The sequence below is a fragment of the Contarinia nasturtii genome, unplaced genomic scaffold, assembly GCF_009176525.2.
Source record: "Contarinia nasturtii isolate CC-2019 unplaced genomic scaffold, AAFC_CNas_1.1 Cnas_scaffold_187, whole genome shotgun sequence".
Lineage (NCBI taxonomy): Eukaryota > Metazoa > Arthropoda > Insecta > Diptera > Cecidomyiidae > Contarinia > Contarinia nasturtii.
In genome coordinates, this window is record NW_022197544.1 from 1,601,172 (window position 1) to 1,624,041 (window position 22,870).

At 32.5% G+C, this 22,870-nt stretch overlaps 3 protein-coding genes across 4 annotated transcripts; 1 reads left to right on the forward strand and 2 right to left on the reverse strand.

Moving 5' to 3' along the window:
• Window positions 1–1,484: 1,484 nt before the first annotated feature.
• On the reverse strand, window positions 1,485–5,101 carry LOC116336567 (larval cuticle protein 3). 2 transcript variants are annotated; one of them, XM_031760482.1, is made up of 6 exons: window positions 5,058–5,101; window positions 4,811–4,933; window positions 4,577–4,701; window positions 2,472–2,500; window positions 2,038–2,355; window positions 1,485–1,616 (listed from the first exon to the last, which is right to left on the reverse strand). In XM_031760482.1, the coding sequence occupies exons 1-6, from the start codon at window positions 5,067–5,069 to the stop codon at window positions 1,594–1,596; spliced, it is 630 nt and encodes a 209-aa protein (XP_031616342.1). In that variant the 5' UTR covers window positions 5,070–5,101; the 3' UTR covers window positions 1,485–1,593. The 2 variants fall into 2 exon arrangements, with proteins under 2 accessions (XP_031616342.1, XP_031616341.1); XM_031760481.1 differs by lacking the exon at window positions 1,485–1,616 and adding an exon at window positions 1,678–1,945.
• A 4,821-nt stretch (window positions 5,102–9,922) lies between these two features.
• LOC116336615 lies at window positions 9,923–16,439 on the reverse strand. The gene is made up of 7 exons (XM_031760562.1): window positions 15,852–16,439; window positions 12,742–12,888; window positions 12,301–12,399; window positions 12,049–12,198; window positions 11,833–11,971; window positions 11,456–11,671; window positions 9,923–10,832 (listed from the first exon to the last, which is right to left on the reverse strand). Exons 1-7 carry the CDS (start codon window positions 15,855–15,857, stop codon window positions 10,156–10,158), a joined length of 1,434 nt encoding a protein of 477 aa, XP_031616422.1. The 5' UTR covers window positions 15,858–16,439; the 3' UTR covers window positions 9,923–10,155.
• A 5,012-nt stretch (window positions 16,440–21,451) lies between these two features.
• Window positions 21,452–22,681, forward strand: LOC116352617 (cytolethal distending toxin subunit B-like). Its single transcript, XM_031785343.1, has 3 exons — window positions 21,452–21,564; window positions 21,644–21,879; window positions 21,966–22,681. The coding sequence occupies exons 1-3, from the start codon at window positions 21,520–21,522 to the stop codon at window positions 22,576–22,578; spliced, it is 894 nt and encodes a 297-aa protein (XP_031641203.1). The 5' UTR covers window positions 21,452–21,519; the 3' UTR covers window positions 22,579–22,681.
• The last annotated feature ends 189 nt before the right edge of the window (window positions 22,682–22,870 follow it).

Consider the following 22,870-nt stretch of genomic DNA (forward strand, 5'->3'; position numbering starts at 1 on the left):
ATTCATGCAATACTGAATGTATATGTATAGTGGTAACACACATCCCCACCCCGAATTTTAAGCTGTTGAAATTTTATGATTTTCGCCTTTTTCACTTTGTGATTTAGCTTTGTGATTTATGAACATTGAAAATTCCCTTCAATAAAACTCTCAACTGAATGACTGCAACAGACGTTTTTTTCATATTCACATTGAATTTAATAGAGATAAGTACAGATTTTTTTCCTATATCGCTCGATCTAAGGCAACAACCGACGAAATATGGGAGTCGCTAAATAACATGTAGAGATGCTTTATTTAGTGTTTGAACTGTTCATCGGTACTAAAAAAGGTTCTCATTTGTTCAAAATATAGTGCATTGTTGATGTAAAATCATACAGTACGGTATCTATCATACGGTATAAATTGAATATCACCAAGTATCGAGTTATGATCGGCTCTTGGCTGTACTGTAGTTTTCCATTCACGGAGGGTTTATTTTATTTAATAGTGATGCGTTGTAGGCAAAGCAGTCGATTGAAATCACTTAGTTTTGTTAAGCGTTAAAATTAGCTTGGAATATAAAAAAAACCCGAAGGTTACAGTACTCATCCCAAATAATTAGAATCAGTGCGCGTCAGTTAATAGATTGACGTTTGTATTATGCATCAATTCACGCATAGATAAACGAAAATGCTTCGGCTTAGCCAAGAGAACGAAAAAAAAAAACTGAAATGGAAAATGTTGCAGCTGTCTATTGTAGTTTATTGTCAAATATGTTGTATTTAAAGAGTCTAAATAAACTCATTCGAAAGAATGGTTTGACTTTATGTGCCTTTCCTCTCGCTTCTTCAATTAACAGACAACTTTTGAAACTTTTATATAAATGTATATTATGTATCCTGTTGCATTTATAATAAATTACGCTCGCAATAGCATGATCATTTGTAGAGAGATTCCATGTTGTTGTTGTTTTTTCGATGAAATTTTCAGCTTGCAATATTCCACAATGTCAACCATTTTCATGTTGATTTGGTCTCTAAGAGTTAAAACACTATTTTCGGTTCGATTTTGTTATTCCGAACAAAGAGCGAAATATGAAATATTGATCTTATATTTGAAACCATATTCGTTTCGATGAATAATAAATAGTGTCATGAACAAAGTCAAATGAAATGTTGCACCGTTAAACATGGTGAAAATACTGAATTTCTCGTATTTTTTGCCAACAACGATGACACCTTAACACAATAACCACCATTTTTCTTTTCAGTTTAACATTACGAAATGCGTACGTGAGGAATAGTTTCGATTTTAAATCAATCGAATCTGTGTCAAGTCATGTCTGTTTCAAATGTGATTTCGTGTTTATTGAATTATCTAATTGGATAGGCATTTTTTGTACAAAAAAAGAGAGACTTTTTTTTGGCAGGTCATCAAATCAATTTTAAATGCAAACAACGTCTGTTTTTTTTTCATTATCTGAATCTCATTTTATTCATTCGCTATTGAGTATTTTTTTTTTTAATACAATTTACATTTTGCAATAAACAATTCTTGTTTCGTGTTTATCTTTTTAAAAATGTGAATCTACTACTTGTGTTTCGTGCAGCATTAATATTTTATTTCATATTTTGCTAAAAAGAAAGCAGAGAGGAGAAAAAAAAATTAAAATGTTTCTATTGGAAAAAATACAAGTTCATAGGGAAATTGTGATTTTTTGTTGAGTATTTTGTTTGAAAGCATAAGTGTGTTTGTGTAAATATCGATTTGGTTACACATATAAACAAACAGAAAACAACGTACAAAGAATATAGTAGTAATAATAATAATAATAAATTGCTTCACATGTTTGAGCAAAAAAAAAAAACGAGAAAAAACTACAGCAAAAAATAGTCGGAACGTGTTTAAACTTTGTTGAAGCTGTAACTAAAGCCATCCGGAGTTCTGCTCAAAGATAATTTACCTGAAAGAAGAAGAAAAAACAAAACAAATGTATATGTTATTAATTAATGAACATTCTGGAATGGACGCTTTTTCAGGGGGTGATAAACTAACCTGGTGGTTGGAATCGATGTGGGTTTGGTGTTGTTGATTGATATTGTGCAATGTAATTAACGTTGTTCAAATTATTGTATTGTTGTGGTTGCGGTTGTTGAACGTATTGTGGTTGTGGTTGTTGAGGAACGGGTTGATGAACGTAGGAAGATTGGACTGGGACACCACGCGAGTTACCTTCAAAGCTTGGATCGTTGTACCGTGGATCATATTGGCCATCATCAAAACCATCAGCACCACCCAAATCGTAGTTCTTTGCATTGTATTGAGCTGCTTGGACGGCAGCCAATTGAGCATGAGCTGGTGCTGGTGGTGGTACTACAAATTAAACAACAACAACAACAAAAACACATGACATTAATTTATGATGAATGGGCGGTGAAGAAATCCGATTTTGAATCGAGACTCTTTCAGGGTGAAAAACTAGTGGTTACCTGGCAAATGGTCACCGGTTGCTTGGAATCTAAAGAAAAAACATTAAAATATAAATGTTAGCACACACATTAAATAAGCATATACATTTTTTTTTTTTTTGATTTTGACTTTCCACACTGTATCGAAATAATAATTCCATTACATTGTTATTCTCATTTTCGCAACGCTCGTGTATTTGCAACAAAGTACTCGCGAAACCGGTTAAAAAAATGTACCGTAAATAACTTCTCTCATGGCTGATTGATTATATCGAATATTAGATAAATTGGTAATAGAGAATGTACCGAAAAATATCAGACACCAAACGAAATCGCAATTGATATTACGTTGGTTTTCTCGCCTACGGATCCTTTGTCTTCAGCATTTTGAATAGAGAGAGAGAGAGAGAGAGAGAGAGAGAGAGAGAGAGAAACACTAAACTCCATCACATTGGCATACCATACATTAAACGTTGCACTTTTTTTTATCTCTCTTCTGTGCATTTCCGTGATTTGTGTGCATTTGAAATGGAGTTAATTGCATAAGTGGAATAATGTGCCAGTTGTTTCATCAATTATGATTTAAATTTGTGATTGCAGTTTACACGGATTTTAAGCTATGTTTTGTTTTTGTTACAAGATACAGAAGAGATGAAAGCAAAAAACAAAACAAATGTACAGTTCGAATTAGATCCCGAAGCCATATTTTGCATACATGATGATAAAAATGTAGCAAAGTGTTTCGCTTCGATGTACAGTGAGCTTGTATGTTTTCGTTTAGTAAATGCGCGCTTAAATAAAATTGCAATTTGAAATTCAAACTCAATTAGAAATACATACAGAAGAGATGTCTCACTATTAATTACAAAATTACATAAATGCATTGAGTAATTAAAGCTTTCAGTACATCGAGGTGATGGTAATGATGACATTACATCTCCAACTTTTACTAATTTCACCATTTGCAAATCGTTTCTGTTTTCAATGTTTAGACCATTTTCAATTTCTCCATTTAATCATACTGTATTCTATCAAGTTAATTGCTGTTCTGCATGTGTTGATCGACCATTTTGTGAGTGTGTTTGTGACGAAATTTCTATCAATTTGATTGGAATGATTTATATTGTTAAAGAACACACAATTTTTGTACATTCACCTGAACTAATCACATGGTATCAAGAAATCTATATATCTATGTAATGCACATAGTATAACGTCTTTTTTTTATTCGATCCATTACCTCATAAGCCACGTAATAACTATTATCATATATTATCATGCTGGCTGGTTCGCTGATATGTTCAACATTTAACATTCAACACAAAAATCAAGTTGTTGTTGTTGATATGTGTATATGGGTGCACGGGCTTATTTTGTAAGCTTACTGTTTTTTTTTTATTTATCACTACTGGCCTATGCATTTGACCAGGAAATAAGAGACTTTCTATCAACAAAATGTCGAACATGATTATATGCAACCAACGCACACGGTCAAATTAATTCACTTCATTCGCTGTGTGAACGAGTCCGCTTAAAAGTGGATACAGTTTCCTTTTCTCTTGTAAATATGTAAAATGTACAATGCTTAAATGGTGTACAACAGTACAATGCGGCCGTTGATCAACAAAAAGTTTCACGTTCTCGTCCATTACACTCCTCTCTATGCTATTTATATTCCGTTCAATAAACGTAAAACTGTCCATTTCAAATTGAGGAGTCAACGACGCGTTAAACTTTCATTTTTCCAAACCGGATTATTTGCCAAATCTATTATCAATTGATCACTATTCTAGGTCCTTTATTTAGTCTGTGGTCACCGAAAGATCAATATTTTTTTATTATAAAAATGAACTTGCTAGAAGAAATGTGAAAAGATTCCTTATTTCGCAATGAAGAAATAATTTTAAGGAAAATTCGATCGATTCGGCTTGTCGGCCGAATTTAAGAAAATGTTCTGGATTTCGAATACAGGAAGTAGTAAATTCATCTCAGAATGTCCATTGGAATCTTGATACAGTGACATGGACATGTGATTCAAGCACAAATTTCACATGATATTCATGAAATCAACTGTAATTCCTCGTAAGATCATAGCTTAATGGATAAATGGGTCTAATTTTTCTTACCCGTTCTTTCCGGCCGTGTATGAAATGCTGCGTTTCTGTCCGTTTGGATCGATGTAACTATAAGATCCTCGGCGAGTTCCATCTGAGTCAGTTTCCTCTTTAAAGTCTGTCCCATCTTCTTGTACCTATATTAAGGCAATGAGTTTGTTTTTTTTTTAAATGAGGATGATATTGCTACTGATCGGTCACTCATAATTGTGACTACGAAGAAATGTAGTCTTGAAAAGAACCTACATATGCAGCGCCAAATTTTCCATCACCCGACAGGTAACGTTGCTCACTAATAATAGCAGCCGTTTTTGGATCAGGATTGTATTGACCCTGTACACTGAGCGCAAGCACCGATGCTAACACAATCTATTCCATCACACAATGCCAAATAGAACAAAAGGAAAAAAATATAGAACACAATATATTAATTAAAAATTCACCATCAAGATCACAGCTTTTTAAAAATAGAACTTTTCCATTTGATACTCACAAAACGAAACATTTTTCCTCGTTTGAAAAAATCTAACACACACAGACACAATTAGAATGAATAAGGTAGAAAAATTTGAATTCACGTTAAAATTCAAATTTAAAACAAAAAAGACGGTGCACTATATATATTTTTGTAAACTGCTATTGATCGCAAATGTATAATAGCCTTTACGGTAAAAATGTGTATATAGTACCGATGAAACTGACCGATCGAACGAAAGAAACTGAATGGTGAGCTATTGAATGAATTTTGGTTTATATATCAAAGTATTGAACCTTGATTACCCCGGCCTATTGTTACAATAAAAAAAAGTGAAGCAGCCAGGCCACCGTAATGGACAAGAAAGTGTAAACACACATACACACACATATATATTACCATTTTTAATCATTTTTATGCCATGCACTATTATAACAGTGCGCTGCGCTGCGATTTAGCTGTTTATCATAATATTTGTTATGGCGCTATATTTTCATGTTCCCTTTCAGCGCATATTTTCTTCTTTCGCTCTTACCTTTTTCCATATGCTCAAGCGATACACACAATGACCGTTTGATATCGAATAAACGAGTTCGTTTTCTAATACCTACAAATAATAAACACGAATGAGCAAGAGAAGAAAAAAAAAACAACAACAACAACAACAGCAACAATCAAATACAATTTTCGCAAAATTTCATTTCATACTTGTTTGGATTTGGTTTTTTTCATTGATTTTGATATTTTTCGGTTTCGAAATCGGGACTGTGATAAAAATTAGCAAGCATAAAACAAAAATGTAATGCCAATAATAACAATTTTCGAACTGCACAACGGTTGGTGGCCGTTGTTATTGTTGTTGGCTCTCTTTTTGGAACCTAGACTGAAATACACTTTGTTATTGTTATAAATTTTGTGGCTGTTATTGTTGCTGACCAAATTGTGTATAAGCGCACAAGCGACAGCGAGCGCGCACGCTCATTTGCTCGCTGTCGTTGTCCGAGCATAAAGACTTGTTTTGGCTAGTTAGCTAAATTGTGTATGCGCGCAATGTACATATGTCTGTGTGTGACGTATGCGTTTATGCATGCACTTCATAGAGAGCAATTATATAATATATATAACACGTCTAACTAAAATGATATAATAGCAACACTAGCATAACGAACTGTACGCCTGAATATTTCCTATTGCTAGAGCCACAAGACATATGTGTATCTAATGGCTTTGTTTTCTCTTGTACACAATATGCTGAATCTATTGCAAGACTGTATCTAATTTTCTTTGAATTTCATTTTTTCGATTGGTCACTTACGTTTTAATTTCAATTACACTTTGATAACTCACCAATCAATCTTGGTGTAGTGCAATCATTTTTTTTCTACGGTGAGAAGTTAATGTTTTATTGGTGTTGCATATTTCTTTGGTATGTTGTACATACATTTAATGAGAAATAGCGCGTCGCCAATTGATCTCCTTCTTTTTATTTGGAGTTTTAATCGAAACGAAAGTTCTACTGCATCTCATCTGCATGCCTTCGCATAATCATCTCGTGTGTGTGTCGGAAAAGAATTCTGATGGCATTAATCTTGATGTATCATTCTTCATCTTGATTGCCTCTGCTGGGTGATAAATTGGCCGTGCATCCACACAACAATGCTATACATGTTCGTCCGGTTTAAATCGATTGTTTACCTTCGAGTCATCAACTCGTTCACTCTTTGAACTTTTCACCATTTCATCTGTTGCACGAAATAACGCACGCAAAAGCAGATCATATTTTATTTTCGGCCGGTATAAATCTCATATAGAACATGCACTGCTAAAAACACGGAATTAATGCTACAGTTTCCTTGTTATGTGTGTTAAGTGTTAAGTTAACGTACAATTGATGAAAAATAAAACTTATGGGTACGGCCGGTCCGGTATCGTTATTAACTTGCTTGAAGTTCACCTTGAATAAGAATATCTGTGCTGTCCTTACAATCGTTTCACTTTCGAAACGTATGAAAGGTGTATTGAGCCTTCTTAATTTTATAATTAAATACTATATAAGTGGAAACTTGAAGTTTTAGTATTGAAATCGAACGACTCTTTTTTATATTATCTCCGCAAAGGAAATGGCAAAACAGATAAATTTTACTTCCAGATTTTATTGAGAAAATAAAAATTGTACTTACCGTCAAATTTCTATATCAAAAAAATATATCTGCGAATAGCATAAGAATGATTTGACAAACATTCATTTCAAACAAGCTAAATACCACATTTCGCATGCAAATTGTACAAGATATAGAACAATTTCAGTTGTTTTCCGCAACATTTTGTTTTTTCCCCTCTCAATGTAATATATATGATACATTTCAAGCATTTTACATACCACCTTCAATCATAATAGTAATAATATCAACCAAGCTAAATTGTATCAAAAACGGTTCGCGTCATTTATGCCAGTCTACTATCTCTGACGAACAGAAAATGTGAATACTTGTTTGCAAGCCCGATGAAAAATTCCATAAATAAATAGAAATTAATTGTAGTCAACTTTCTGAATTCGATTAAATCGTAGCATTGTATTGAGTTTGATTGTAAACTTGTTTTAAACTTAAATTATTACTTTCTTGTCACATTGGTAAAATCATACATCCCTGTATTTATTTTAACCACAAATATTATAACACATAAAACACACATTGAAATACATTTATAACCAAATAGATAAAAAGCACAAACCTGCTCCAATTGAGTTGCTTCCATATGAAATTTTAATTAATGATAAACATCTTTATATGCCAATAATATCATTTGCCCAAATTAACTTTTTGAACATGAACGCCAAACATATTTATTTGTTCTTTGTTTTTTTTTTTTTCGATACAAGTGATTTTCATGCATAACATTACGAAATTATATTATTCAACGGTATCGTTCTCTCCTACCCTTCATGCCAGACCATAAAAATGGCAAATTTTTGGCCAAAAATAATGACGATATAAAATCAAAAATCAACACAAATTTTATGAAAGCCTCTTTCTATAGTTCTTCAGAAAATTGTGGTAGAGAGAAATATGCTTGGGTTGGATTGAATATTTGATTTATCGGTCGGGGGACGAATGTAACGTCTATTTTATTAATATAGGGTTGTTTGATGTGCGACAAGGCACTCATACACAATTATTCTCACATTGAGCACAAAGAACCATTATAGGCCATTTAGCATCACCTCTACATTATTCTTGCATACATTTTCAATGGACTCACACAATGCTCATTTCCATTTTGCTGCTGCATTTGTGTTTGTTAATATGATGATAATCTTGATGGCTTGCATTCTCATTCACAATATCTCCTATAATCCATATTATCCCAAAAGCTATTGCCTTGGTGCCATTTGCCGTGTATGTGAACGTAAACTACTCAATAATATAAATTAAACATTATATAAAGAGAGAGATAGAGAGAAAGAATGAGATAGAAAAAATGGTGGAATTCAGCAATGCGTGCATTTGGTTCGTAAAATGCTTTTCACAGAAAAAATAGCAATCTTCAAACCGTTTTTTTATCTCTTCTATACGCCATGCTCTTGTTTCTTTTTGATTTACGGAATGTGAACTATGTATATAAAACCAAGTAAGAGATCTAAAAATTTTTTTAACTTGCCGACTTTTTGCTTTTTATGAACAGAAAAGCAAATTAAAGTATGCTAGAATGGCTTTAGATTCCAACGATTTTTCGGAGTACAATATTCCTTTATTTGTTTTCTTCGGAAATAAGATCAATTGGTTCTTTCAAATCAAGCAGGGAGTTGACGCAGACGAAAAAAAAAAACATTAGCAACATTACAATACAGCTATATTTTATATTCAACATTCTTCAAAAACTATCCAAACCATATGCTTCCCATATCCTCCTTTTGATAAAATTGCAACTGAATCCTTCAAAAGTTCTAAAACTTATAGATTTGACGATCAATATTCATGATCAACAGATCATATATAACAAAAGCATTCAAATGTTCAACCAAATTTTGTTGAAGAAGTTATACCTTCAGTTTGTTTTTCAAGTCAATGACATACTATTTTGCTGTAATAACATATTAAGGTTTAGTTCACTTTCTTTTGGTTTCATTTTTTTTGCAGAACACATGGAGATATCATCATCGTAATCAAAGTGTGGCCGAAAGAAAAAAAAACTAAACAAATAAATATAATCATATGGTTTTCACTTTCATTTTTTTCTTTATTCGTACATCTTCGATTTAAAAAAAATTCATATTTGATTCAAATACACCAAACAAAAAAAAATTAATAATAATTTTCTAATCCAAGCTGCCATAAATAACCCGTTTGTGTCTTGCAGCACAATCTAAAACGCTATATACACACACACCTAACGAGCCGTTTTGTTTAAATGAATATTTTATTCATAACAACAAGACGTCTCTCGCAGGACTCAAACGTATATTAAAATTGTTTTGTCGTTTACATATGATTTAAATCTAAAAATATTTATACATTTGTAAATTCTATACATGTCAATGGTATGCTACAATTAGAAAAATTCGTACATTTTATCATTATGCAATTTGTTAATGTTAGATTTCCGAGACGTTTGAAGAGATTTTTTTTGTGTAATGAAACCTATTTTTTTTACATATTGGAGTATATATTAGCAAAATCTAGCACCAACGATTATATCGATCGTAAACATCCTTGTTGTATATCGATTTTTATTGAAATCAATTGCGTTTAGGTAGAGATGTCATTGGAGGAGAAAGAAATCTTGTCTTTAATTTAAATCTGTCTCACATTACTATTTCACTATGACTTAAAGTCGATTTTGTGCGCTGGATGACTCTTTTCTTTGTTTTACATTATTCTGTGTTTTTTTTTTTGTTTAAACCGATGATCAATGGACAAAAACAATTTAAAAGAATTCCTTTTTAGACTATTTGCGTAAAATTACACATGGTGATAAATAATACTACACTTACACCTATACTATGCTTTCTCTTAGAAACGAAAAAAAAAATGCTTAGATCATTCATTCGGCACATAAAAACAAACTCATTCATTTCAAAGCTTTAACTTCATTTAGATGAATTTGGTGACAACAATCAGTGTAATTGATATTGAATAGATTTTTGGATTTCAAATTGATGTGGATTTGATGGAATTTGTCGTTTTTGTGGTGGTAAGTATGGTAATGATACTTTTGGATGATTCATATGAATGGTTTCTACATTTTTTCGTGTCATTGTGTGATATAAATCCAATGGTTGTGCGTCAAATGTATGACTATGGCTGTGCTGTGATAGTGTTGGATGTGATTTAAATGTCGTTGGTATTGAGTCGATTGATGGTGGTACGAGATGCGCGTGCACTCCAGGTCCAGGTGCATTGTTGTGCTTTTCAATATGCAAACCGTGATTATGTCCAACATTATTGCTGGGACCACCATAGGTATCTTTTGTGATCTGTTCAAATGGCCCGAGCTGAAATGTATATGTGGATGTGACCGATGATTTGATCGGTTTAAATTTTGGAATATAGACATTTGGATCATTGGGTATATTGTATTGTGTAATGTGTTGTGTTAATTTTGAATCTGGTATGATATTGTCATCGTCAATTGTTTGTATCGAATTGTCTTTAAGTGGTAATTTATTCGGTAGTTTTCGTAAAAGAAGTTGTAATGCTTCGATCGCTTTTTGATTAGCATCTTGTGTCGTGAGTTCGTTGTCTGTCTCAAGTCCAGCCGTTCCGTCATGTTTTACGTAGTGTTGCTCTTGTTCTAGAAAAGAGTTTCGAACGATTAGTTAAATGCATAAATGACAAATTGACTCATACAAAATTGGCCAAAACCTAAACAAAAGATTCAGTGCTCAGTAAGCACAAAAGGCGATAATAAAAAAAATGTGTACGTGTGTTGGACATCTCAATCGACATTCAACATGCAAAACATGTGCCTAATTATTATTTGTCACGCGCAATACAAAATTCAGTGCAAAAATTCATAAAACAGTTGAAAAGAGTGAAACAATGCAAAAGAGGCAGAGTGTGTGTGAGATAGAGAGAGAGTGACAGAGAAAAAAAAAACAAGTAAACAAAGTAAATATGGTAGATATGGTACTTTCCTTGGAATCCAACAGATATTTATCATCATCGCACTACATTTAATTTGATAACAAACAATTGAATAATTTTGCAATTTTTTTCTTCATCTTCATCTTCTTCTTCTTCTTCAAAATATGTACCGAATTACATTCGTCAAAATCTTTCGTAATTTTTAGTATATCCATTTCATTTTTTCGACGTAATTTTGTTTAATTTTTTTTTTTTTTTTTTTTCATTTTTTCTTTTCGTGACGATTGATGATTTCGCGACTCTTTTATATTCATTTGGAATAAGATTTACCTTTTCTATCTGTGCTTATGTAATTCGTAATGTGCGAATGAGGGGTTTCAAGAAGCGGTGGCGGTCCATAGTGAGCGTGAGCAACTGGCGGTATATAATGATTGTCATAGGCAACGTCTACCGGTAAATATGGGATTTGAGGTTCTGGTGCATAACCAGTTATTTCATGTGGCTGAGCATACTCTACTAGTTCATCATGACCATAGCTTGTGAAATCTGTAGTTGTGATATGTGTGATTTGGTATTTTGTATATTTTTGTGAATAAGCAAAGCAAAGCCAAAAAATAATAATAAAAAATTTCTCATTTGTGAAATGTGTATGGCAAATGTAAATTGCAAAAAGAAACTGCTGTCCAGTGCTACCATTAATAACATACCTTCATGTGGATGACCACCATGTCCAGATGATGCAAAGAATTTGTTATAATGAGGTTTATGTTCTGGCGGCAACAATTTTGCTGACAATGCAATTTTTTTACCAACATTCGTTACAGCATCTCCAGATGCGGCGATTAACTGTCAATTGGACATTTATTTATGATAAATTTTACTGGATTTTCGAATGATTTGCATTTTTTTTTTCTTTGTCTTACCTTGCCACCACTACTTAAAGCATATCCACTGCCTTTGATCAATTGACCCTTAATTGCTGTTACGCCTCCGGTTATCGCTTTCACTGCTTGGAATAATGTATTCAATATGTTCTTCTTCAGCTCCCATCCATCAAAGTGAATTTCCTTTTCCTAAATGAAAAAAAAAGAGTGAAATGAACATTTGGTAATTATATATGGCGTGTTTGCAATTTATTAATTTTGTTAGATAATGAAAAATGTGGATCAACAAACCACTGGCGGTTTTTCATGTGCAAAAGTCTTTGATGATGATGTTCCAGACGATGCTCCAGCCGATGAAGCCGATGCTTTTCCTATCGATGACGTGATTGACTGCAATTATTTCAAACATAAAATGTTATTATGCGAATTAGATTTGTTCACTTTTATGTTTATTACAGATATAAGTTTGAAGGCAATCAAATACTTGTTGGTATTTTGAGTAATATATAATTCTAGATGTAATTCAGTTGCCGAAAGCACTTTGACTGTAAATCGATCTTGACACCATCCACAATTTTATGATTGGTATGAATGTAAATCAGTTGGTAAGTATGGTTTTTTTTCACTTTTAGTAGTGAAAGTATTTGTCGCAATAAAATGGTAACTACGTCGATGAACTATTTTATTCAACGCTGAATAATAATGATAATGTAATATATTTCATTGACTTACGCTTTTGATTTTTCCTAAAAAGTCGGAGCTAGCTCGTTTCGGTCGAAAATGAATGGCGTTGCTTTCATGTGGATATTTTCTCGCATCGATCACATTTGAGCACTCTATCATAATCAATAGCATGCAAAAAGTTGTAACAAATTTTAACTGAAATGATATAATGGTGATTGAATTAATTTTGGTCTATGGACTATAGTAATAAAATAGAAATTAATCGCTTCGATCAAAATACAAATCACAAATCGTTGTACCAGAAAAAAGAAAATAACAACACTCTTACCAACAAATAGAATCAACAATTTACCAACGAATTTTGTTCATCGAACAAACGAACCAGACAAACAAGCAATGGATTGAGGTTTTACATGAATAAAAATATGTGTAACAATTTTTATACGAATTGCAAACATTCAAACAAAGCATGTAAACATTCAAAAAATCCAATGAATTTTTCGCTACATTTTTTTTCGGGTAAAAATTATTTATTGAAAAATGACTTTTAATACGAAAAAATTATTTGGTCATAGCGCTCCCTGTTGCGAAATATTATAGTGCTGAAATTGTAGCAATAAAATATAATTGTTGTGGGATGACTTTGTGAGCTACTTTTTTTTTCACTTATTCTCACCGTTCATTTCTCAGGTGTTTGCGATATATTGCCATTTAACTGATATCTCAAGATAAAACCCTCTCTCTCTACATCTTTTTTAAAACAGCTGTGTCGCTACCTATCAATTAGAATACCATATGATATGCTCGAAGCAACTGAAACTGTCATTTTTGCTCTGATTTTCAAAAGTTGTATGCATCAAGAACGGCAAAGTGAACGTAGACTAGTTTTATTCCTTTGGCCCGATAAAACCGATCGAATTGTGAACTGAACTGAGCTGAGCAGTACATTGATTTTTAATTAAGCGCATTATTAACGAAGAGAGATATGGCCTTAAAACAAGACCATTGAAGGAGTAATTAAATTTATTATACATTGATGACGGCCTATTGATGCAGCACCATTGCATATTTGGTATTGACGTTGTTACGAACGCGATGTCAAAGAAAAATGATGGAGAATAATAAGAAGAAATACACAGAGAGAAACAGAGATACATAGAGTGACAGAGAGACAAAAAAAAAAACGTCAAATGTTCAGACATCGCACTTTGCCGTAACGCACCGATTAAAAACAAAATTGAAAGCGAAACTATATTTATACGTATATCTATATATATATAAGTGAATGGCTTTCGAATATTTCGATTTTGTTTTTTTGTTTTCTTTGGTATCTATGTTAAGGTGCTGTATGCCGTTTTTTCGTCTCCAAAACATAACTCGTATGTATGAGATGGATTTTTTTCCCCAAGAAACCGGGTCCGGTCGCATGCATGAACCAGATTGAAAATTATTCAATACGATACATTTTCATATTTGAATACGTTTTTTGTTCGAAAAAAAAAAAACAAATAATTTCAGCGATTTAAATGTTCGACGTTAATTCTACAATATACTTATGTATCAATACTGGTAGAATAGTTGTAGTACGATAAAAAAAAACAAGATTTTGAGCCGATCGCAAGCTTGTGTTAAACATTCAACGAATTTTGCATATGTATATGTGAATGAGTGAAAATGCAGTCGCAGCTGAATCGGTGTTAAGGACCTGATTTGCACGTATAGTTTTCGTTTATAACAATATTTTTTTGAATACTTTAATTAAATCATTGCAATTTTTATCAGATGTGAACGGCTTTTTATGTGTTCGCAGTAGGTGCGCCTGCGGTTTTTTTTTTATTTATTTCGTTCAAGTACGATATTATGTTGTCGCTTTGACATTTTCGTAACAGTTTCTTAGTAATTATTATTGTCCAACCTTTGGTGCATGATGGTCGCATTACTTTAAGTATATATTTTTTTTATGCGTACATGCACTTTGGTTGAATTGCCTTTTTTTAAGTGAACAATTTAGAAGATTGAATCATATTTTTGACTTAGATACGATAATGAGCTTAATGGCAAACATGTCGACAATGAGGTGAGCGACGTTTTTGGTGACGTATCACAATCACGCTTTTTTGTTAGTTCATTGCACTTCTTTTTATGTGAACAATCGTCAAGATAAATTTACAGAGAAAATAAAGATATTGACCGAATGCAATTTTTCTTTCTGGTTTTTCCAAAGAGAAATTTCATTGGGGGGCAATGATGTGCGCCACACATCAGAAAAGGTCATTTCAAGAAAGAGAGAGATAGAGAAAAAAAGAAAGAGATGGAGAAAGAAATGTAACGGTCCATGTCCAAATATTCAATTTACCGCCAACTATGATGATGATGTGATTTTTGCATGTGAATGTGGTTAAATGCCATTGATTAGTAAATTGAATATATTACACATTTGTAAATAAATTGAACATTGTGTGGACGCTGTTTCGCTTTCTTTTGAGTTATGTGAAAACGCCGCGATCGAAACACTTCAATAGTATCTTGTTTAAAATCATCATATTTGATATTTTTTTTAAAATATGATAATGAAAAAATTTGCCTATCAATTCTATTGAATATAAAATCTATTCAAAACCGCAAGTGATCTGATGTTTGTGTGTGCGAATGAATGAATGAATGAAAGATAAAGATGAGCACACGCGCATACACATGTGTGATTGTGTGTGTGTATGTAGATTGTTTTGTAAATAATAAATATCATAAAGTACATATGAACAACATGAATTTATTTGGATAGTGTGAAATTCTGAGCAAATGCGCTACCAAATGAGCTTTATCATTAAATTTTATATTTTCTTTCTTTCTTTCCGCCTTCATGTGTTTTGAATAATAATTAAATATAAACAAACGTGTAAACATACAAACATTTGGCGCATTTGAAACAACGAAATGCTATTCGTTATGAACCATACGGAGAAAGTAATTTAGAAAAAATCAGTTCACATCTTGATGTTAAGCAACCGTTGTGAGATATGTTTTAATAAAGAAAGAAAGAAAGAAATGTACGGTTTTCGTTTCCCAAGTACACGATTACGTTTCTTTGCAATTCAATCGCATTTCTTTCACCAGTGAATGATTTTTATCGCGGAGATAAACTCAATCAAATTACTTACATCCATTGTTCGATGCGTCGTAATACCGGTCAAAAATGCAATGTAAAAAAATGAGCTACCGATCAAAAACAAAATTTCTGAGTCACTATTTTAATTTCTGGTTTCACTTTCATTCGTCGAAGAGTGAAAAATGTCAAATGATTTTTTTTTTAAATTTCGATTTTTCGTTTTTGATGCTATTTTAATATTTTTACTTCACTTTCTTTTTGTCAAATATTTAATGCATCGTCATCATCATTGTTATATCACTCTCGATCACTGTTATCAATATGAACAATGATAATATATATAACTTATAACACCGAAAATAATGCAAACACGGTCAATGTAAATTATTCTGTGTCTGTTACAGTTTTCAAACGAAATGAATATCTGAATATGCAATAATATCACTTGAGAGTATTAAGTTTAGATATATTTTGTAGTGCGCGGTTTTCGTTTAAATGATTATATGCACGTGCAGCTGTGCTGTGTGTGCTCTTGTCACATAGCCCCGAATTCAACAAGCGGAAAATTAAGAGATGTGAATTTGCAATGGTTGACGCACAAAACCAGACTGAATCCAACGATATGATCGCCGTTCGAATCCACGCACCAGCATTTCGCTTTCACTATGATTTGTCGGTTCGAATACCAGAGATGACATACTTTGTTGGGTGGAAGCATACAAGCACACGAGTGTGCTAGCTCGCGCTCCGCGTACACACAAGACAAATTTAGTCGCTTTTTTAAACTCTGTTATTAATATTATTATTATTATTTTTTTTTTATTTTTTTTCTTCGCCTGTATAAGTAGGTATACGTGTGGAGAGGTTGAGGTGGTAGTACGATTGGAAATTTCGATGTATAACTAAGACACTTTTTCTTCTTTCTTCCATTTCTCTCTGTTGTGTTTGGTTTCTCTTTCATTTCACACAACCATTTCTATGTATATACATATTGATTTATAATATGGCCAAAGAGTGAAGACGGAATTTAAAACGAATACAGAAATGCGCCAACGATCAAACGAACATCATCAAATCGGAAACACACGTTTCAAACATATAAATTGGAGATCAATTGAGTATGTGTGTGTGTGTATGTATGCATATGTGCAGCACGTATGTCCGTATGTATTTATGTTTCTTTGAAAATCAACATAGAAATTGTTCATTCAGGGTCTGTGATTAAAATATGATGATATGTAATTCAAATATATATGCACATTACACGTTGCCACACAAATTAATTGCATCGAATGAAATAATTAAATGCAATGACAATGAGCAATGAATATCAGTTACGTATTTGTCCGCGGACAAATCCAATCCAGATTCGTTTGCTTTGACTCGAATTTTTTTCTGATGCATCTTAAGGAATGTTAGACCGAAACGGTGAAGAAATCAAAAGAGCAAACGAGAAAATGATATAAATATGAATTATTTGAGACGCGGTGCAAATGCCATTATAGTAATTCGTATGTAGCAATCACCACCACGTGAGCAGGTTTTTCAATTGCATGATTGATTATTTGGACGTGTCTTTTGCATGGTCATTGCATTGTGTATAGAGAGTCTTCTATGTGATGTGATGCTAAATAACATAACGCTGTCTATTCGAAATAAAACCAAAAGTGTCTCATGTCATTCAGTAAATCACGCATCGTGTACAATATTCAATTTTGATGAAAGATGATACAAATAAGACACGCACTCAACAACAACAAAAAAAAACGGATTATGTATAAACGTAACGCTGCCTGTCGTGTATTACAGCATTTGTATTGATGAGTTAATTCCGCTGTTATATTTCTCACCGTATTTATATTAATTTATGGTACACTAGTACACTATATAATTTAGGTAAACTAATTTAGCTATTGTTGTTGTATAAGGTAATGTTTTTTTTGTTTGTTTTGTGCGTGAAAAATGGAGTGAGAAAAAAGTGTACATGAAACTATTAGCTTACTTATGATCCGCAAAAATATGTGCTTTTTTACAAACTATGTATAGCAATTAATTTTGATGCTTAACATTGATAATGAATTATTTTCTTCTTAAAGTTAAGACATTATTTTATTATTTGGCGATAATTATAGCGAAGTAGTAAATCTTTGGAATCATCGATATTTGTTTTAATCTTACTGCAAATAGTGTTGTGGTAATTACCATCGTCATCCACTTTGCGCCCAAATGCCAATTCTAACAAATTGCCATTTTTTTCGTTTATACGCCACCAATCACATGACTATAATTTGATTGCATAAATAAATAGTATGTATTTATAAAAGTTTTGACTATGATTTTATTTTCGCTATCATTTTACTTATTTTTTTTTCGTCTTCTACTTTACTACATCAAATGTTCCTAAGTTGTTTTGTTTTTTTTTCTTTGTTGCTTCGTTCGTTTCGTTTTGCCATCTTCTTCTCCTCTATCATTTGCACAGACACGACGACAATTGGAAAATGTGAAAGCACTGGCAAATCACCATGAGATTTGAGAGATGATTATTTTCAATTCTCCTTCCCAATCCAATTGAATAAGTGAATCAATGAGAATACAAATGCAATAGGTCTTTTGCAAACAATCACAATGGATACAAACGAAAGTAAAATTAATTTTACATATTGCAAAATCAAATCAACAAATTCGCCGATGAATTATCAGAACAACGCCGCATTTAAACCAGTTCTATTTTGAATAATAGATTCATTAAAATCTGGTTTCATTTCATCATAGTATCCGTTTGCGATTAACAATACACACATTTGGTGTGTCGGTAACATTTTCAATCTGAATGATTCATGGTGTACTACAAACGGATTGTAGTTTTGCACAATATGAATGTCATGAATTGAACAGTTTGTCGACCCGCAACCTGTTATCATTAGAAGTGGATACACAACATATGTGTATTCTTTGATGTAATGAATACATACACCGAGAGATGATTTCAAACAGCATCAATTGAATCACCTTTTTTATCAAGTCATAAAATAAATCAGGAACACATCGAACACTGTGATTACCTATGTATATCATGGCTGGCCGAAAGCTGATTTTCTATCGCTCTCTCTTTCTTCCTCTATCTTTTCATGTTTGTACGTAAAATACAACGTAAAAAAAATGTTTAAATGGTATACTCTCTATTTGTTATGGCAATTTTTATTTGAAATAAAAAAAAAACACTACTAACAGATTAAAACACGTACTGCAACATACTCTTGAACTCAAATTGTATAACTGAAGTCGACCTCAGGCAACGATGAATATTGGATTTATTACCCAAGTTGTTACATTATGCTGCAACAAGAAATGCTTACCAAAATGGTATTATACGGGAATGAAATTGGACGACGATTTTAAATGAGAAGAAAAAAAAACCACACACACACAATCGATATATTCATTGATTGATTTTTGGAGAAGTTTGTTAAAACATGAGTATAGAATGCAGAATATTGAAGTTTCTTCCGTCCAGTTGGCAAATATGAAGGACCTATTCAGTATTCACTGTGATTTAGTTCTAGGGTGGTAATGTATTCTTGGGATTAGTCCATATGCAAAGTACATACTTATGACTTTATAACTTTCATCTGCCACATGATCAAAGTTTTGAAATGTACCAAAATTCCTTGCCCTATATCAAGTTTATAATTTTCAATTATAATAATCAATATTGATAAGCAGAAAAAAATGGGGCGATGGACGTTTCGGATTCAACATCCTCGTTACATTTGCTGCAAAATGTGTAATTTTTGTTGGAAATCGTAGCAAAAACCGTTAAATTTTTACTTTTTCTTTGTTGTTATTCGATTTTCTTTGTATACTTGTGGTCAGAATGTGGCAAGAAATTAATTTATGAACTTTAACCCACAAAACTCAAAATGTTCTAAACAAATTATTTTAACAGAAAAAAAATACGAGGGAAAATGTTCAGTGTTTCATGAACTATGAAATTTATGATTAAAGTTTTTATGCTTTTGCACAACAACATCAACGGGCCATTTTCTATAGAAAAAACGCACTAAAAGAGTTTACTAACCAGAGCTAACCAAAAATGTTTAGAAATACACTCCTCCCAAAATACACTTCTCGTCGGGGAGCGACGAGGATAGCGGCGACTTTGGCTTCACCCGAAGGGCTCTTATTTCAACGGGTACTGTTTGCTTACCATCAAAAAGGTCTCAGCCCGGGGACCAAAGGCCCTATTGTTGTCGGCCATCGTGGTCTAACACGGCCATTATGGCAAAAAAAGCATATTTTGACTGTAATTTTGGACATTTTATTGTCAAAATACGAGACCGCTGTAAACCGTGTTGTGATCGTCCGCATTTTGTCACAGAGCCATCATTTCTTCTTTAACATAAAATGCAACGTGACAGATTAAAAAACATACTGCAACATACTCTTGAATTCAAATTGTTTAATAATATTGATTTTATAACCAAAGAAATCATTATGCTGCAATAGAAATGCTCATCAAAATGGTATTATACTGAACAGAAATTGAACGACGATACATACATTTGCTATTTGACGACTAATCTCTAAGACAAATGTTTAATCACTACGTTGTTTAATTCGAATTTATTTTTTTCGATTTTAGAGTTATTTAAAACGACGAAATATTCTCTGAATTTTCAATGTACGACGTTTATAAAGAGAGTATTCATGTTAAATGTAGAAAATATAAAATTGTTTCGCTTGAAAATTCACGCATATTTCCACTTGTTGATAGCGAGATGTGGATGGAACATATGCACGTTTGAAAGGCAATGGTCACATAGTTTTGTGCGAGCATCAAACAAATGCAATACACACTGATGCAGTGCTTCGTAGCGTTCACTTTTAAGCATCCATGTGTTTCTTGAAAACGTTCGTTGATCAAAATGTGAAACACACACGTTTAATCGTTGCAATGTTGATTTTGTAATGCCTTTGAATATCACCTAATCGTGCATTACGATGCAATTTAGCGCCACTCAAATGAACTGGACATTCAAATATTTTTCCATTTGTTGCACGGCCTTGCATTCCATACACAAATTAACCATCGACGAAACATTGAACTGACAACGGGTCATCGTAACCGGAAGAAATGCTGTGGATGCTGCAATCAAATACAACAATCATTTGATTTTATTTTGTACACTGTTAGTTTTTTGTTTGTAATTATTTATTTTACATAAAGTACGATCATAAAGTGCTTTTATCTGATATTTAAAAAGAAAAATTAGTGGGTTTTTAATGGTCTAATTTTGAGTGATTTACTCTAAGTTTATTACTGTGGATTCATTCAAAATTCGATTTAAGAACAGTTATTTTTTATAATCTAAAACCATCTTCCTAGCCATCAAAATATTTGTATCTTAAATCCGTACTTTGTTTTTTTCTATCTTTTTTTACAAATTTTCAGTATCAAATTTCATACATATTCGTTCATTATATGAACTGACTCCGTGATTGGCAAGGTTGTTATCACTTAGAGACCTTTTCACTTCTATGTAAAATGCTACCTCATATAAAGATCGTGACTGCTTATCTCTTCAAATTCGGTGGGACTTATCTGGTAATGAGAACTTGATAGTTGCATGTGTTCTTTCGAAATTTATTTTTTGTTTTTGCTTTTCATTACATTTTCAGACATTGAATTGTGCGTGTATCTTTTTGTGTGTTGGACAAAAATGAAGGGAGTTCTATTTTTTGGATTCATGTGTGCAACATTCATGGTAAATTTTAAATATAAAACTTAAATGTTCATTCCAGTTTGAAATTTCAATATTTGCTTTTTTTTTTGTTTTTGTTCAGAATTGTTATGGAAGGGTTTGTAGTGATATGGCATATGATATCCCGATGGCTACGTGGAATAGTCAAGGCGGAAGATGGGGTACGGTGAAAACATTGTTATCACATACGTATCCTGATGTCGAGGTACTTGCATTGCAAGAATGCGGCAATCCGCCTATTGATCCAGCTATAGCACTTGTTGGAAATGGTAATATACCAACACAATGGTCTGATAATAGACCATATTTGACTGTGCAGTGAGTAAAACTTCTGTTGCATTTTTATTTATAAATTATGTTGATAACTATAAGTGAATCTAACTAATATAAAACAATTTCTATAGATATATATCCTATTTCTATAATAATGGTGATATTAATCAAAGAGATAATGGAAGTGGCGCAAAGGAATATACTATCAATGTGAGAGATAGAGGCCATGTTCAAAGAATATATTATTTATATCATTACGAATTACAATTGGCTGGAAATGTAAGAACAAATACTGCCATAATCACGAAAACAAGAGCGAATGAAGTGTTTGTTTTAATTGATCCAAATGAATCAAGACCAGTAATTGGCTTCCGAATTGGAAGTAATTATTATTTTAGTATGCATGCTGGGGCTTATCCGAAAAATCCTTCTCCAGATACAGTCTCACAAATTGCACAATTTGTTAGCAACAACGCAATGCCTATGGAAGACGTTTCATTTGTAGTAATGGGCGATTTCAACACAGAGCCTAATTATTTTAACCCCACCGTAATACCTCGGGGTTTCCATTTTACAAAAGTTCTACCATCTGAGAAAACACAAGGTCTTGGCAATACTGTAGTTAGGTTATACGATTATGCATTTATTGGAACAAGAAACACTTGTGAATTTCCAAATTTTATTGTAAACGCTGGGAATAAGTACGACAGTGATCATCGAGTTGTTGTATTTCGAAGACAATAGCAAGTTTTAAGCATAGGACTGGACTAATAAACGTCAATAGGGGTTGTCATTCTTGTTTAATCAATTTACTTCAAATTTTCAATAAAGAAAAAAATGTTTCAAATATATATGTTTTAAATTGATGTTTCAATTGCCGTTTAATTGATCTAAAATGGCAAACTTTTATGAAAATGTCTGACCAAGACTTCTCTTGCAACCTAAAATTTGGTTTTGTTTTTTTCACCAACAGCAACCATTTTTTCAACCAACATCATCTGTAATTTAAATTGTATGAACCGTGGTTTTTTCACTA

Coding starts and splice junctions, on each gene's coding strand:
- LOC116336567 (XM_031760481.1), bottom strand. Junction 2,501..4,576: donor TACACGGCCGGAAAGAACGG/GTAAGAAAAATT, acceptor TTTTTTCTTTAG/ATTCCAAGCAACCGGTGACC. Junction 2,356..2,471: donor AACCGGTGACCATTTGCCAG/GTAACCACTAGT, acceptor TTTAATTTGTAG/TACCACCACCAGCACCAGCT.
- LOC116336615 (XM_031760562.1), bottom strand. Junction 12,400..12,741: donor TTTTAGGAAAAATCAAAAGC/GTAAGTCAATGA, acceptor AAATAATTGCAG/TCAATCACGTCATCGATAGG. Junction 12,199..12,300: donor CACATGAAAAACCGCCAGTG/GTTTGTTGATCC, acceptor TTTTTCATTTAG/GAAAAGGAAATTCACTTTGA.
- LOC116352617 (XM_031785343.1), top strand. CDS start 21,520: ATGAAGGGAGTTCTATTTTTTGGATTCATGTGTGCAACATTCATG. Junction 21,565..21,643: donor TCATGTGTGCAACATTCATG/GTAAATTTTAAA, acceptor GTTTTTGTTCAG/AATTGTTATGGAAGGGTTTG. Junction 21,880..21,965: donor AGACCATATTTGACTGTGCA/GTGAGTAAAACT, acceptor CAATTTCTATAG/ATATATATCCTATTTCTATA.